The sequence below is a fragment of the Rutidosis leptorrhynchoides genome, chromosome 5, assembly GCF_046630445.1.
Source record: "Rutidosis leptorrhynchoides isolate AG116_Rl617_1_P2 chromosome 5, CSIRO_AGI_Rlap_v1, whole genome shotgun sequence".
Taxonomy (NCBI): Eukaryota; Viridiplantae; Streptophyta; class Magnoliopsida; order Asterales; family Asteraceae; genus Rutidosis; species Rutidosis leptorrhynchoides.
This window is the reverse complement of record NC_092337.1, coordinates 388,767,710-388,778,753: the sequence shown is the minus strand read 5'-3', so window position 1 is coordinate 388,778,753 and position 11,044 is coordinate 388,767,710. Positions and strand designations below refer to the sequence as shown.

Sequence of the window (11,044 nt, the reverse complement as noted above, 5' to 3'; positions counted from 1 at the left end):
GTCTTTTAGATATATAGATAAAAAAACAAAAAAGGTGAAAAATCGAAAATAACCCTAATTACTATTCACTTCCACTATGTCTTTTAGATATATAGATAAAAAAAACAAAAAAAGGTGAAAAGTCGAAAATACCTCTGATTACTATTCACTTTCACTATGTCTTTTAGATATATAGATAAAAAAAAACAATAAAGGTGGAAAATCATAAACACCCCTAGTTACTATTCACTTCCATTATGTCTTTTATATAGATAAAAAAATAAAAAAAGATGAAAAGTCAAAAATGCCCCTGATTACTATTCACTCCCGGTATGTCTTTGGGAAATTCATATATAGATATAATTTTCATTTCGCCCCCTTCTACTTTCTTGTTCCTCCCAAAGAGAGCTCAGTAGTATAGGAGTATGAAACAATGAAACTCCTTTAAAGTCTTAAACCCTAGAATAACCGCCCCCATTAACATATCATAAACCTAATTTCTCTCGGCTTGTTATATCTCTCTCTGTAATCTTTTTATTACTCTCGTAGGTAGGCGGACATATTCGAACCGAGAAGATGGTGGCAAATCAATTGGATGAAGAAACCGTTAAGAAAGTCATTCGACAGGTTTTGAACTCGAACTTCACTAATTATTATTATATTATTTTAGCTGATTATTATCATGTAACGTTATATTTGTTATTAATCAATAAAATACTTTGAATGGATGTTATATGGCAGGTTGAGTTCTATTTCAGTGATAGTAATCTTCCAAAAGATAAATTTCTTATGAATACAATTACTCAAAGTGAAGATGGCAGTATCCTTATTTTATTTATGATCTTTATGAATAAATATTAATTATACAGCCAAAAAAATTGTAGATAGTTTTACGTATTTCAGAGTATATGTTAGCTTATATGCGGTGTCTATGTTTGTCTTCAATTACTTCATGCTCTTTTGTTTATATTTAAAAGGTTACTGTTGTATTTTAATGACGGAACACGGTCGAAATTTTGCTTAACTGAAAGTAAAACAGTGGTAAGCTTGGCTTTGATATGTTCATTTGCGCGAATGAGAGGTCATCTGGGACTAGGTGACATTAAGCCTGAAGATGTTTCTGAAGATACAGTGGCAGCTGTTGCTGAAACATTGAAGGCCAATTCGACTACTCTTAAAATTTCTGAAGATGGTATGCTTGAGGGTTTTTTGTTGATGATGTTGTTGGTGTGTTAAACGTTTTTACTTTTAAATATTGATGGTTAGTGTGTTTGGTGTGTATGATATTTTAGGAAAGAAAGTTGGAAGGACAACAGAACTCCCAAAAGCAGAGGAGGTAATTGAGCAACTAGATAGTAGAACGATTGCTGCATCACCGATTGCGTATGACGTAAAACTTGAGGAGGTGGAGTCCTTTTTTGGACAATCTGCAAAGGTGAGTTTTAGGTGTCGTTTGTTTTTTTGTTTTGCTGACATTATTATGTCATATGTCTGTGCGCTCGCAAACGTTTTTACTGTAGACTGTTTGTTTTTCGAAAGACATAAGATAAAATAATGTCTTATTATGTCTGCAAGTGCAGACTTAAAAATGTGCTTCTAAGTGTTGCAGACATGATTAAGTTATTTTGCAGACATAAAAACAAACAGTCTTCAGTATTCATCATACAGATCTTTAGACCACATCTTCTTTACAGACATGGTTGGCAGGCAGATCTTCAGATCTTCAGACAAAAACATCTTAATAAACAAACAACACCTTAGTAGTTATTAAGTCATCTATAATGCTGTAAATATGGAAGTTTGGTTGGATAAATTGAGAAGTAGACAATGTATATATTTCAAGATATATAATACTCCCTTCATCCTATAAGTGTCTACAAGTTTAAGAATAGGCATACTCAAGAATTTGTACAATATTGAATCTTTTATGAATTAGTTCCGTTAAAAAGTAAATTTTGCGTAAATTGGTAAAGACGTGCTGATAAAACGGGCCACTAGTTTGAAAAATATATAATACTTTAACCAAATATATATATATCATTAAACTGGTACTGAATCTTTTTTTGCTGTTAATGCAGGTCAATAGTGTAAGGTTGCCCCGCCATGTTGGTGATAAGCGAGTATTTTGTGGTACAGCTCTTGTTGAGTTCTCATCTGAGGAAGATGCCACAAAGATTTCGGCACAAAAACTCGTCTTTCGAGGTGCTGAGTTGAAACTAACGCCCAAGTATGTAATATTTTGTGCATTGTAATGGTGATCTTTTAGTTATATCTTTGATTTCATGTTTGATGTTTTGTAACTGTTATATCTCTATCTTAATCACATGAATTTTTACTAATTTTAGGAAAGAGTTTGATGAGCAGAGAGCCATTGATGAAGAAGCTGAAAGTACCCGTCGCGAGATGCTGTCAAATCGTAAAAACGGTTCTCACGAAGAAGAGTAAGTAGTGAAATGTGATAGCTTTTCATTGTTATGAGTTATATGTTGTTGTGAGTTCTTATGTAATTTGATGTTAACAGGTACCCAAAAGGTTTGCTTGTTGCTTTCAAGTTGAAAAGCACGTCAGTTAAAAATGATAACCAGGAAAAATCGGTATCGGTTGCTGAGGTTACTGAAGGAGATGGTGAATCAAAGGGGTTTGAGGTGAAATCTAATCCAGAACAAGACGAGGAGAACAATGATGATGACAAAAAGACGGAGACTAAAAAAACGTCTGCTGACATGTACAAAGACAATAAGGATGTTGTTCTACGTGAGGATCTCAAGAGTGTTTTTGAGAAATTCGGTACAGTTAAGGTATACAATTATCTTCAAGTTTTACATTTGATTTGGTTGTTTTGAATTTTGATAGTTACTTATTCTGAATAATAATCTTGTGGGGTCCGTTTCAGTATATTGATTTTAAGATGGGGGAGGAATCAGGATACATTCGGTTTGAAGAAGCAGATGGTGCACAGAAAGCACGTACTGCTGCTGTGCTTACTGACGAAGGTGGTCTGATCGTGAAGAACTATATTGCAATTCTTGATCCTGTAACAGGTAATACATTTTTTAAATTCTGGTTTAATTATGAGTCTGCTAATAAAGGTAGCAATTAACTATTCATTTGTATGAAATAGGTTTCACGAAGGTTCTATTTGTTTGGTAGGTCAAGCCAAGTGATTAAATGTGTTATACGGGTTAATAGTATAAAGTTTGTTTATAACTAGTAAATCAAACTACTTTATTGTGAACCTATTACAACTCATTGCCCAACTCATTCCTCGCCCATATTGCCACCTAAAGATTTCTTATCTTACACACATGGGTATAATTTTTTTGAAGTATATATCTTGGCATGACCCAGTCTTGTTTGAATATCATAAGTGGATTGGTTTGATTAAATAAATATTCAAGACCCAACCCTTTGTACTCCGGTTACGTTGACGAACGGTTTTGCTTAATGCCAGATCATGTTTCTCCTAAATCACAAACAAAAAAGTTTATACATCAAATTAAAAGCAAATTGTCTAACCAAATTTTACTCGGATCAAAGCTACATACGAAGATCTCCTCTCGATTCATTCGAAATTTCACATCCTCTTCAAACACAAGTTTACAGTTTACACTACCACTCATACTTGATCAAGACACTTGCTGCGAGAAAACAATGAAGTGTGTTATGTACAACTATTAGCCAAAACCATTAAATTCATTTCTTATCAAGATGTTCATTTCGCTAATAGTCAATGATGTGGCTCCTTTAGTTGCTTTGTTAACACTAAATCACGTGGTTGTATTGGCATTGCTTGTAAATAGCAATCCAAATTACATAACTATATTAGCTTATTTTTTCATTAGGTTTTCATATTTGATTTAGTGGGGTTATGGGTTTTTATGACGTTTGGTTGCAAGAAGGTAGAATTCTCAGAGTAGCGTAACTTTGTCAAAACCAACATAACCTTCACAAAATTAAATAACAAAACTAAATAAAAAAAGAAGTTGATGTACAATGTAGTTTGGATTGTTTTTTACAATTAAGGTTAACTCAGCTATATGATTTAATACTAATAAAGTACCTATTGGGGCAACATCAATGATTATTGGAGGAGTCATCATCCTCATATAAATAAATGAAGTTACTGGCTCTGGATAGTAGTTGTACACAACACACGTCATTATTTTCTCGTAGCTCTTGTTGATGGATTATTGGTCAAGTGTGGGTCGTAACGTAACCTTGAAGTTTAAGGCAGATGTGAAAGTTCGGATGATCTGAAGCTTATAGACTTGAGTAATCGGTCGTTCATTTGTGATGTGTGAGTTTGTTCAATGAAATGCGTGTGAGGAGTGAAACTTATTGAGCAAGAAATAGTGTATATATGAATGAGAGAAGAATCTTTAGAAAGAGAGGATGTTTTTAAAGTAGGAAAATTAAGCTACACAAAAAGTATTATTTTGGGCTACACATAACTTCTTGTCTATGTAAATTAAATATACAAGTTATGTCAATTAATAACACATAACTTCTTGTCTTTTCAAATTAAATATACAAGTTATGCCAATTAATAACGTACAATAATGATTGTAGTCTTGTTTGATTAAAGTTAGACAAGAAGATTTCTATCTTATCTGCGATGACTACTTTTTTTTTTGTTTTAAATAATATACAGCTTAATGCGATGTTAAATTATGTCGTGTATTCAGGTGAAGCGGAAAAGGAGTACTGGATCATGCTCCGCAGCCAAGAAAAATCTAGAGGAAACAAAGGCAATTGGAGTAGGTTAGTATTTTACTAGTATTTTATCAGCTTATTGGAATTGCATATTAGTGTTCAGTTGAGCATATTATGCTTGACTTAAAGATGCCTACCTTTTATTTGGCGAATCGGATGTGTATTGTTTTTTTAATCTTACAATTCACGCAAGCACATGCTTTTTTGTGTTACTTTTTTTTTTTTTTTGGGTAAAGGGGGTCACCCGGTGAATTTTCTATATATATATATAAACAAACGGTTACAAGCACAAATGCTACAAGAGAGTCTTGAAGCCTCAAAACGAACCAGAAGACTAAATATCAAAAAGATACTAAAGCCTATACACAAGCAAACTCAAATTGAGCTGTACTAAACAAAGAACCACAAATCAAGGTACTCTCCATAAGGCCTTCATGTTTTGCACATCCTGAGAATTTTTAAATTTTAGCGAAAGTAGCTTGAGACGAACCGTTGAAGTAATAACCTGAACCAACTGTTCGATTGACCTTGTCTTCGATTGGAATAGCCTTTGATTCCTTTCTTGCCAAACAAAATAAATCGTAGCCGAAAAAATAATCTTTGCAACCACTATACGAGCAAGCTGTTTCGAAGCTACAGGACTCAACAGATTAACCACATCAAGCCATCTAGAACTCGAGATAGGGATTTGAATTAGACTCTTCATCTTGGACCATACCTGCAATGGGTAAGAACATTCAAAGAATAAATGTGAATGGGAGTCTGAGACTGTTTTGCAAAAAGTACATAATAAGCTTCCACCATTCGCTCCATTCTTCTCCCAGTCCTTTATTTTGTCTTGAGTCTTGAGTTTTTCACCCATGAGAAGCCAAGTCAGAAAAGCGTGTCGAGGAATGCATTGAGAGAACCAGACTAAACTACACCATGGAACCACATTCGACCTGGGACGAATTGAATTACAAACCAAGTTAGCTGAAAAACGTTGCATATTACCATTGTTGTCCTTCCACATCAACACGTCTTCATTATTAGTAAAAACGGGAGGATTGATCCGATGAAGGAAGGGATACTTCTGAACCCAAAATCGTGGCCATTGGCAGCCATCATGTCGAATAATATCCCTTAGCTTTGCTTGCAACGAGTAACCTGCCACTTTAATGTCCCTGCTCGAGATAATATTTGCAAGAGGACCGTATTCACACCAAGTGTCATGCCATGCTAAGATATTTCGCCCGTTCCCAACTTGGTGTATCAAATTGTCTCGAAGTGTATTACGCATCCTCAGCATTTTCCGCCAACCCCAACTACTATCAGCTGGAACAGTTACCTCCCAAAAACTTTTCTTCCGGAGACGATATGAATGAACCCATTTGACCCACAAAGATTGTTTATTAGTTAGGAGTCTCCATACCTGAGTGGCCATTAAAGCAAAATTCCGATTTTTTAGATATTTGATACCAAGCCCTCCTTCTTCTTTCGGCAAACAAACATCATCCCATTTAACTTTAGCTCTACCTGTCTTCATATCCCCCCTGGCACCATAAGAAACCACGGAGCAATTTCTCAATGTCTTTTATTATAGCATCAGGGAGAGTAAACACGGAAGCCCAATAGATCTGCATAGAAGATAAAACAGATATAATAAGCTTTTTTGTGTTACTTATTTGAAATTTATACGTTTTTATTTTGTTTTTGTTTAAGATATATTCTGTAACTTCATTAAATTGTTGTCTTTGACTTGTCTAGGGGAGGAGGAAGGAACAACAGAGGTGGACGGCAATTTAATGGGAAGCATAACCGCTCAAGAGATAATAATAATTCTGGAAATCGACAAAGCAAGTTTCAAAAGGTTGCAGCTGCTTGATCATATCAGTGGCTTCCCCGGTTTAAAATGTGCAACAAGTGGTTCGTCTTTTTTTGGACATCGCTTACCCTTTCACTGAAGAATCTAGTAACATTAATTATATATCATATGTTCTTTGTGTAAGATTATTATTATAATAAGGTGGTTTAGTTTCCAGTATGGCCCTTATGATTAAAGCCTTGAAATTTTTTGGCAATTGATTCATGCTCTTGGTCTTGTTCTCATAACTTAGTGTGCTCATTTTATTTTATTTTTTATTTTTTTATTTTATTTTATTTTTTTTTGTTAACAAAACGCCATTTTGAATAAAATCAGTATATGCTTGATAAGTGATGTGTCTTTAAACATTTACTAACCAAATTAGCATTTATTTGTTCAAAAGTTCAAAATGATCACAATCTTTAAAAGGGATACAAACAAGCTGTGGTGATAAACATTTCAAAGTAACATTTTTTCTTTTAACTTTACAATTCGGCAACCAATTGTTGCACTGCAGTCTGCAGACATCCAGTAAATTTCCGTAATTGCATCATTTCGCAATGTGTTGTCGGACTATGGAATATCCAGGGAGTTATTTTATACGTAAGGAACGGCAGTGCGTATTGTTGACGGCCCGCTTTTCATGTCCTCCAAAATTAGCTTTCTAAGAGAGACTGTCACCACACCTGCTTTGCCTGCCGAAAGATTCAGATGAAGAAATAAATCAGGTTTCAAATTCTTCTTTCAGTTGTGTTGAGTATTTGGCACATGCTAATTATTCATTAGATAAATTTGTTGTGTATTTTGTTGCAGCCAGCATCACTCAATATGATAATTTGAACTTGAATATTTGACACCAAAATAATCAAATAAACATAAATACTAGAAAAGTGAATGTTGTGAATCATATTAGAGCACCAGGAGTGGTGCTTCGTTCCACCCTCGTCCCCAGGCACGTCGCCCCACTCCCGACTCCCGTCGGTTTCCTTCGTTCCCCTTCGGTCAGTCGCCACCGCGACGCAATTCCAACGGTTCTTGTTTTTTGTTTTTTCCCACTTTATATATATATATATATATATATATATATATATATATATATATATATATATATATATATATATATATATATATATATATATATCCTCACCAAACCCCTTCAAACATATACACACACTTCCTCACCAAACTCACCAAACTACAAAAAAAAAAAATGAATTCTTGCACTATTCGGTTAAATGTTTACCACGGTGGAGAGCTCAGCGACGATTGGAAATCGTATTCCAACTCGCAATTAACTCCGTTCGAGTCCCTCGACGTTAACGGGTGGGACAGGGCGTTTGTTCAACTACATACGAGAGCATGTCGACTTCGAGGCCTCGGATTTTATGTACATCGTTCCAGAAACTCAAAACTTTGAGTTTCTCACGACTGAAGAAGAATGGGAAGAACTAGTCGGGAAAGCAAAACTCAACGACGAGTCTGTCGACTTGTATTGTATCCACATATGGTCCCGTGAATTCATCCGCCGCCCACGTCCTCACTACCCGCACGACGAGAGTGATGAGGGATACAATAGTCCTAAAACCCCGTGAAAGGCTCGATCGGACGAGTTAATTTTTAGGAAATTTCGGTTTGTTTTTTTATTTTTAGGACTTGTAATGTTTTTTTTTTTTTTTAATTTTAGGTTGGTAATGTTTTCTTTTTTTTAGGAATCGTAATGTTTTTTTATTTTATTTTTAGGAATCGTATGTTTTTACATTGTCTTAGGAAATGTAATTTTTTTTTTATTTTTAATGAAAGTTATTTTTATTAATTTATGTTATATTTAAAATCATAAAAAAAATAATAAAAATATAAACTGACATGCCTAACTGACAGAGGTCACCACTCCTCACTTTTTCTGACTCAAGTCAGGCCTGACATGCCAAGTGACCTCAGTCACCACTCCCAGTGCTCTTATGGTCATGATGATAATGACATTATTATCACTTTCAAGATGCACACCAAAACAACCCCGAAGTATAAAGCGGATAATTAAAGGCCTTACAAGCAATGTATTAGTATTAGTATTACAAGTGGCAAAATGGGCATGTTAGATAACATGTAGACATAGTTTGATGGTTAAAATATTTACCCAAGACAATTTCGAACTTCAGATATCAGACTTTTTTTTTTTTTTTTTTTTTTTTTTTTTAACTATAGTGCATCAGACAGGATCACAAAGCTATATAATTTCAATAATGATCCAGAGTTACGAATAAAATGATATATAATATATAAGTGTATATATAAGGAAAAATTAAAATACACTTTGGCCACCTCAACCCCTTGGACCCATTTCTATTTTACCCAGTTGTACCTATTTGAGTCTTCAGAGATACAAGTTAACCCAAACCAACCCATTTATAAGTAACTGGGTCAGAATTGTCCTATATTCATACATGCCAAGTATATGGGTGAAAAAAAAAAAAAATTTCTTACCTTTGCCTATAACCTGATTATCCCATTGCAAAACGGGTCGAACAAGAACTCCGCTACCAATCAACATCATTTCTTGTGCTCGTTTCCCTTCCTCAACCGTCACATCTCGTACTTTTATCCCTCTAACCTTCTCTTCTTTTACCAAATTACCCGCAAGCTCCAACACCCTTTTTGCTGTACACCCACTAAGTATTTTTTCAAAACGAGGCATCAAAAGTTCGTTCTCGTGCGTAACAAACGCCACATTCATGCTCGGCCCTTCTGCAACAAAACCTTGTTGATCCAACCAAATTGCAGCATACGCACCGTTTTCTTCCGCTTCCATTTTCGAAAGAACGTTCGGAAGATAGTTTACGCTCTTCATGATGGCAAACTGTGGTGGTTTTATTGGAATAGAAGATGTAATTACTTTTATGCCACTGTAATTAGGAGGTGATTGGTCTTGGATGACAATTGCGTATAGAGTTGATTGGTGGCAGCCTGTGGGAGAGAGCTGGAAATCACCGGGACCCGATGAGAGCCAGTATCTTAACGACCCGTTTCGACAAGATGAAGCACTCACCGTTTGTACAAGTATTGTTTTAATCGTTTGTTTATCGAAAGGAGGGTTTATTTTCGCCTGTTTTGCTGAACCTAGGAACCGATCAAGGTGTTGCTCCAACTCATATAAGCATCTGCAGTATATAAACACACACCACAAACAGATGTAAGTTAAAATTTCATAAAAGACTACTTTTATTGTTTGCTCTTAATTATAATTTCACACAAATTACTGTTCATAAAATTTTATTTTTACCATTTAGAATATGTAAAAGGTTGAATAACTAACTAACCCATCGACTATGGCTGCTGTATCAAAAACGCCATGTCCTCTATGAACCATATGATCATCCATAGGAATCACCATTGCACTTTGATCAGTTGTGATTCCACCAAAAACACTCGAATACATAGCCAAATATCGTTGTGTGCTTTTGTAACTTTCTCGACTTTTCGATAATCTTTCTATTGCCTTCAACGAAATCAGATCATCAAAGTGAGCTTTTTATACGAAATCTTAATTCGACTTCCTAAATTTCATTGAGGTAGATCATACAATAAGGCAGCATAGTTCGGTCATGTTTATGTTTCAAGATTCAAAAGGCTGTAACTTTCGAAAATCCTGATCAAAAAGATCAAGATGGTGATGTAAACACCTGATGTCGGTCACTTTGACCATGTTGACTTTTAATAACTTGACACATCAATACCGGTTTGATGTCATAAATTTATGTTAAAACTTAACGCAGTTAACGCATTTCAGCATGCCTTATTTATATTTTCTATATACCTAAATTCTAAAAAATATATAAAATCAAAACACAAATACACAATAGCTAAATTTAGCGGATGTAGACGGAGTATACCTCTGAAGCAGAAAGAAGTGGGATGTCGTGTACATGAGCATGTTCTGCAACCATCAAGTAAAAGTAAAATGTTAGCTTAAGAAATATGAATATTAACATTTTTATCCCTATAATTAATTATTAGTTTTATAACAAAAATGTTTTACCAGTTACTCAAAAACTAATCACATTAATTACTGTTTACCAAACACTGAAAAAATTATTCTAATTAATCAATTTTAATGCAAATAGAAGCAACACCTAAAAGCCATACTTGAATTTGGACCCAATAGGCCAATACCTTTTCAAATCACATGTGGTTATACAATTTAGGGCATTCTGTTGAGTAGTTACCAAATTGGAAACATAATTTTTGAATATAAAGTCAATGAATAGATAACTGCTTACCAATTAATGAATTTTTAATGCTGGTATGCGATCGTCTCCCTGATTGAGAAATTTGTAAGCTGAATTTTAGAAGTTTGAAAGGTTTCGGTTGTTGTTGCTGTTGACCCGCGAAAATCACCTTGAAATTACTCAGAGCAGCAGCCATGGAAATCAGAGAAGACAAAAATATGAATGAATGAAGTTTTAAACAAATCTGTCCGAACAACTGAACAAGAATATTACGTTTATTAATTTG

At 34.6% G+C, this 11,044-nt stretch overlaps 2 protein-coding genes across 2 annotated transcripts; one reads left to right on the top strand and one right to left on the bottom strand.

The window, feature by feature from the left end:
* Positions 1–418: 418 nt before the first annotated feature.
* Positions 419–6,664, top strand: LOC139847533 (la protein 1). The gene is made up of 10 exons (XM_071837214.1): positions 419–606; positions 721–799; positions 1,019–1,171; positions 1,272–1,414; positions 2,058–2,206; positions 2,325–2,420; positions 2,501–2,777; positions 2,873–3,020; positions 4,665–4,740; positions 6,439–6,664. Exons 1-10 carry the CDS (start codon positions 556–558, stop codon positions 6,554–6,556), a joined length of 1,290 nt encoding a protein of 429 aa, XP_071693315.1. The 5' UTR covers positions 419–555; the 3' UTR covers positions 6,557–6,664.
* A 235-nt stretch (positions 6,665–6,899) lies between these two features.
* On the bottom strand, positions 6,900–10,464 carry LOC139848263 (D-amino-acid transaminase, chloroplastic-like). The gene is made up of 4 exons (XM_071837998.1): positions 10,423–10,464; positions 9,850–10,028; positions 9,017–9,690; positions 6,900–7,230 (listed from the first exon to the last, which is right to left on the bottom strand). Exons 2-4 carry the CDS (start codon positions 9,966–9,968, stop codon positions 7,133–7,135), a joined length of 891 nt encoding a protein of 296 aa, XP_071694099.1. The 5' UTR covers positions 9,969–10,028; positions 10,423–10,464; the 3' UTR covers positions 6,900–7,132.
* Between the last annotated feature and the right edge of the window lie 580 nt (positions 10,465–11,044).

Bases quoted from the DNA above. Each gene is read 5' to 3' on its own strand.
- LOC139848263 (XM_071837998.1), bottom strand. From the start codon at position 9,968: ATGTATTCGAGTGTTTTTGGTGGAATCACAACTGATCAAAGTGCAATG. The intron at 9,691-9,849 runs GTTAGTTAGTTA...TATATACTGCAG, and splicing joins ACAGCAGCCATAGTCGATGG to ATGCTTATATGAGTTGGAGC. The intron at 7,231-9,016 runs GTAAGAAATTTT...ATCTTTCGGCAG, and splicing joins TAATCAGGTTATAGGCAAAG to GCAAAGCAGGTGTGGTGACA.
- LOC139847533 (XM_071837214.1), top strand. From the start codon at position 556: ATGGTGGCAAATCAATTGGATGAAGAAACCGTTAAGAAAGTCATTCGA. The intron at 2,421-2,500 runs GTAAGTAGTGAA...TGATGTTAACAG, and splicing joins AACGGTTCTCACGAAGAAGA to GTACCCAAAAGGTTTGCTTG. The intron at 2,778-2,872 runs GTATACAATTAT...GGTCCGTTTCAG, and splicing joins AGAAATTCGGTACAGTTAAG to TATATTGATTTTAAGATGGG.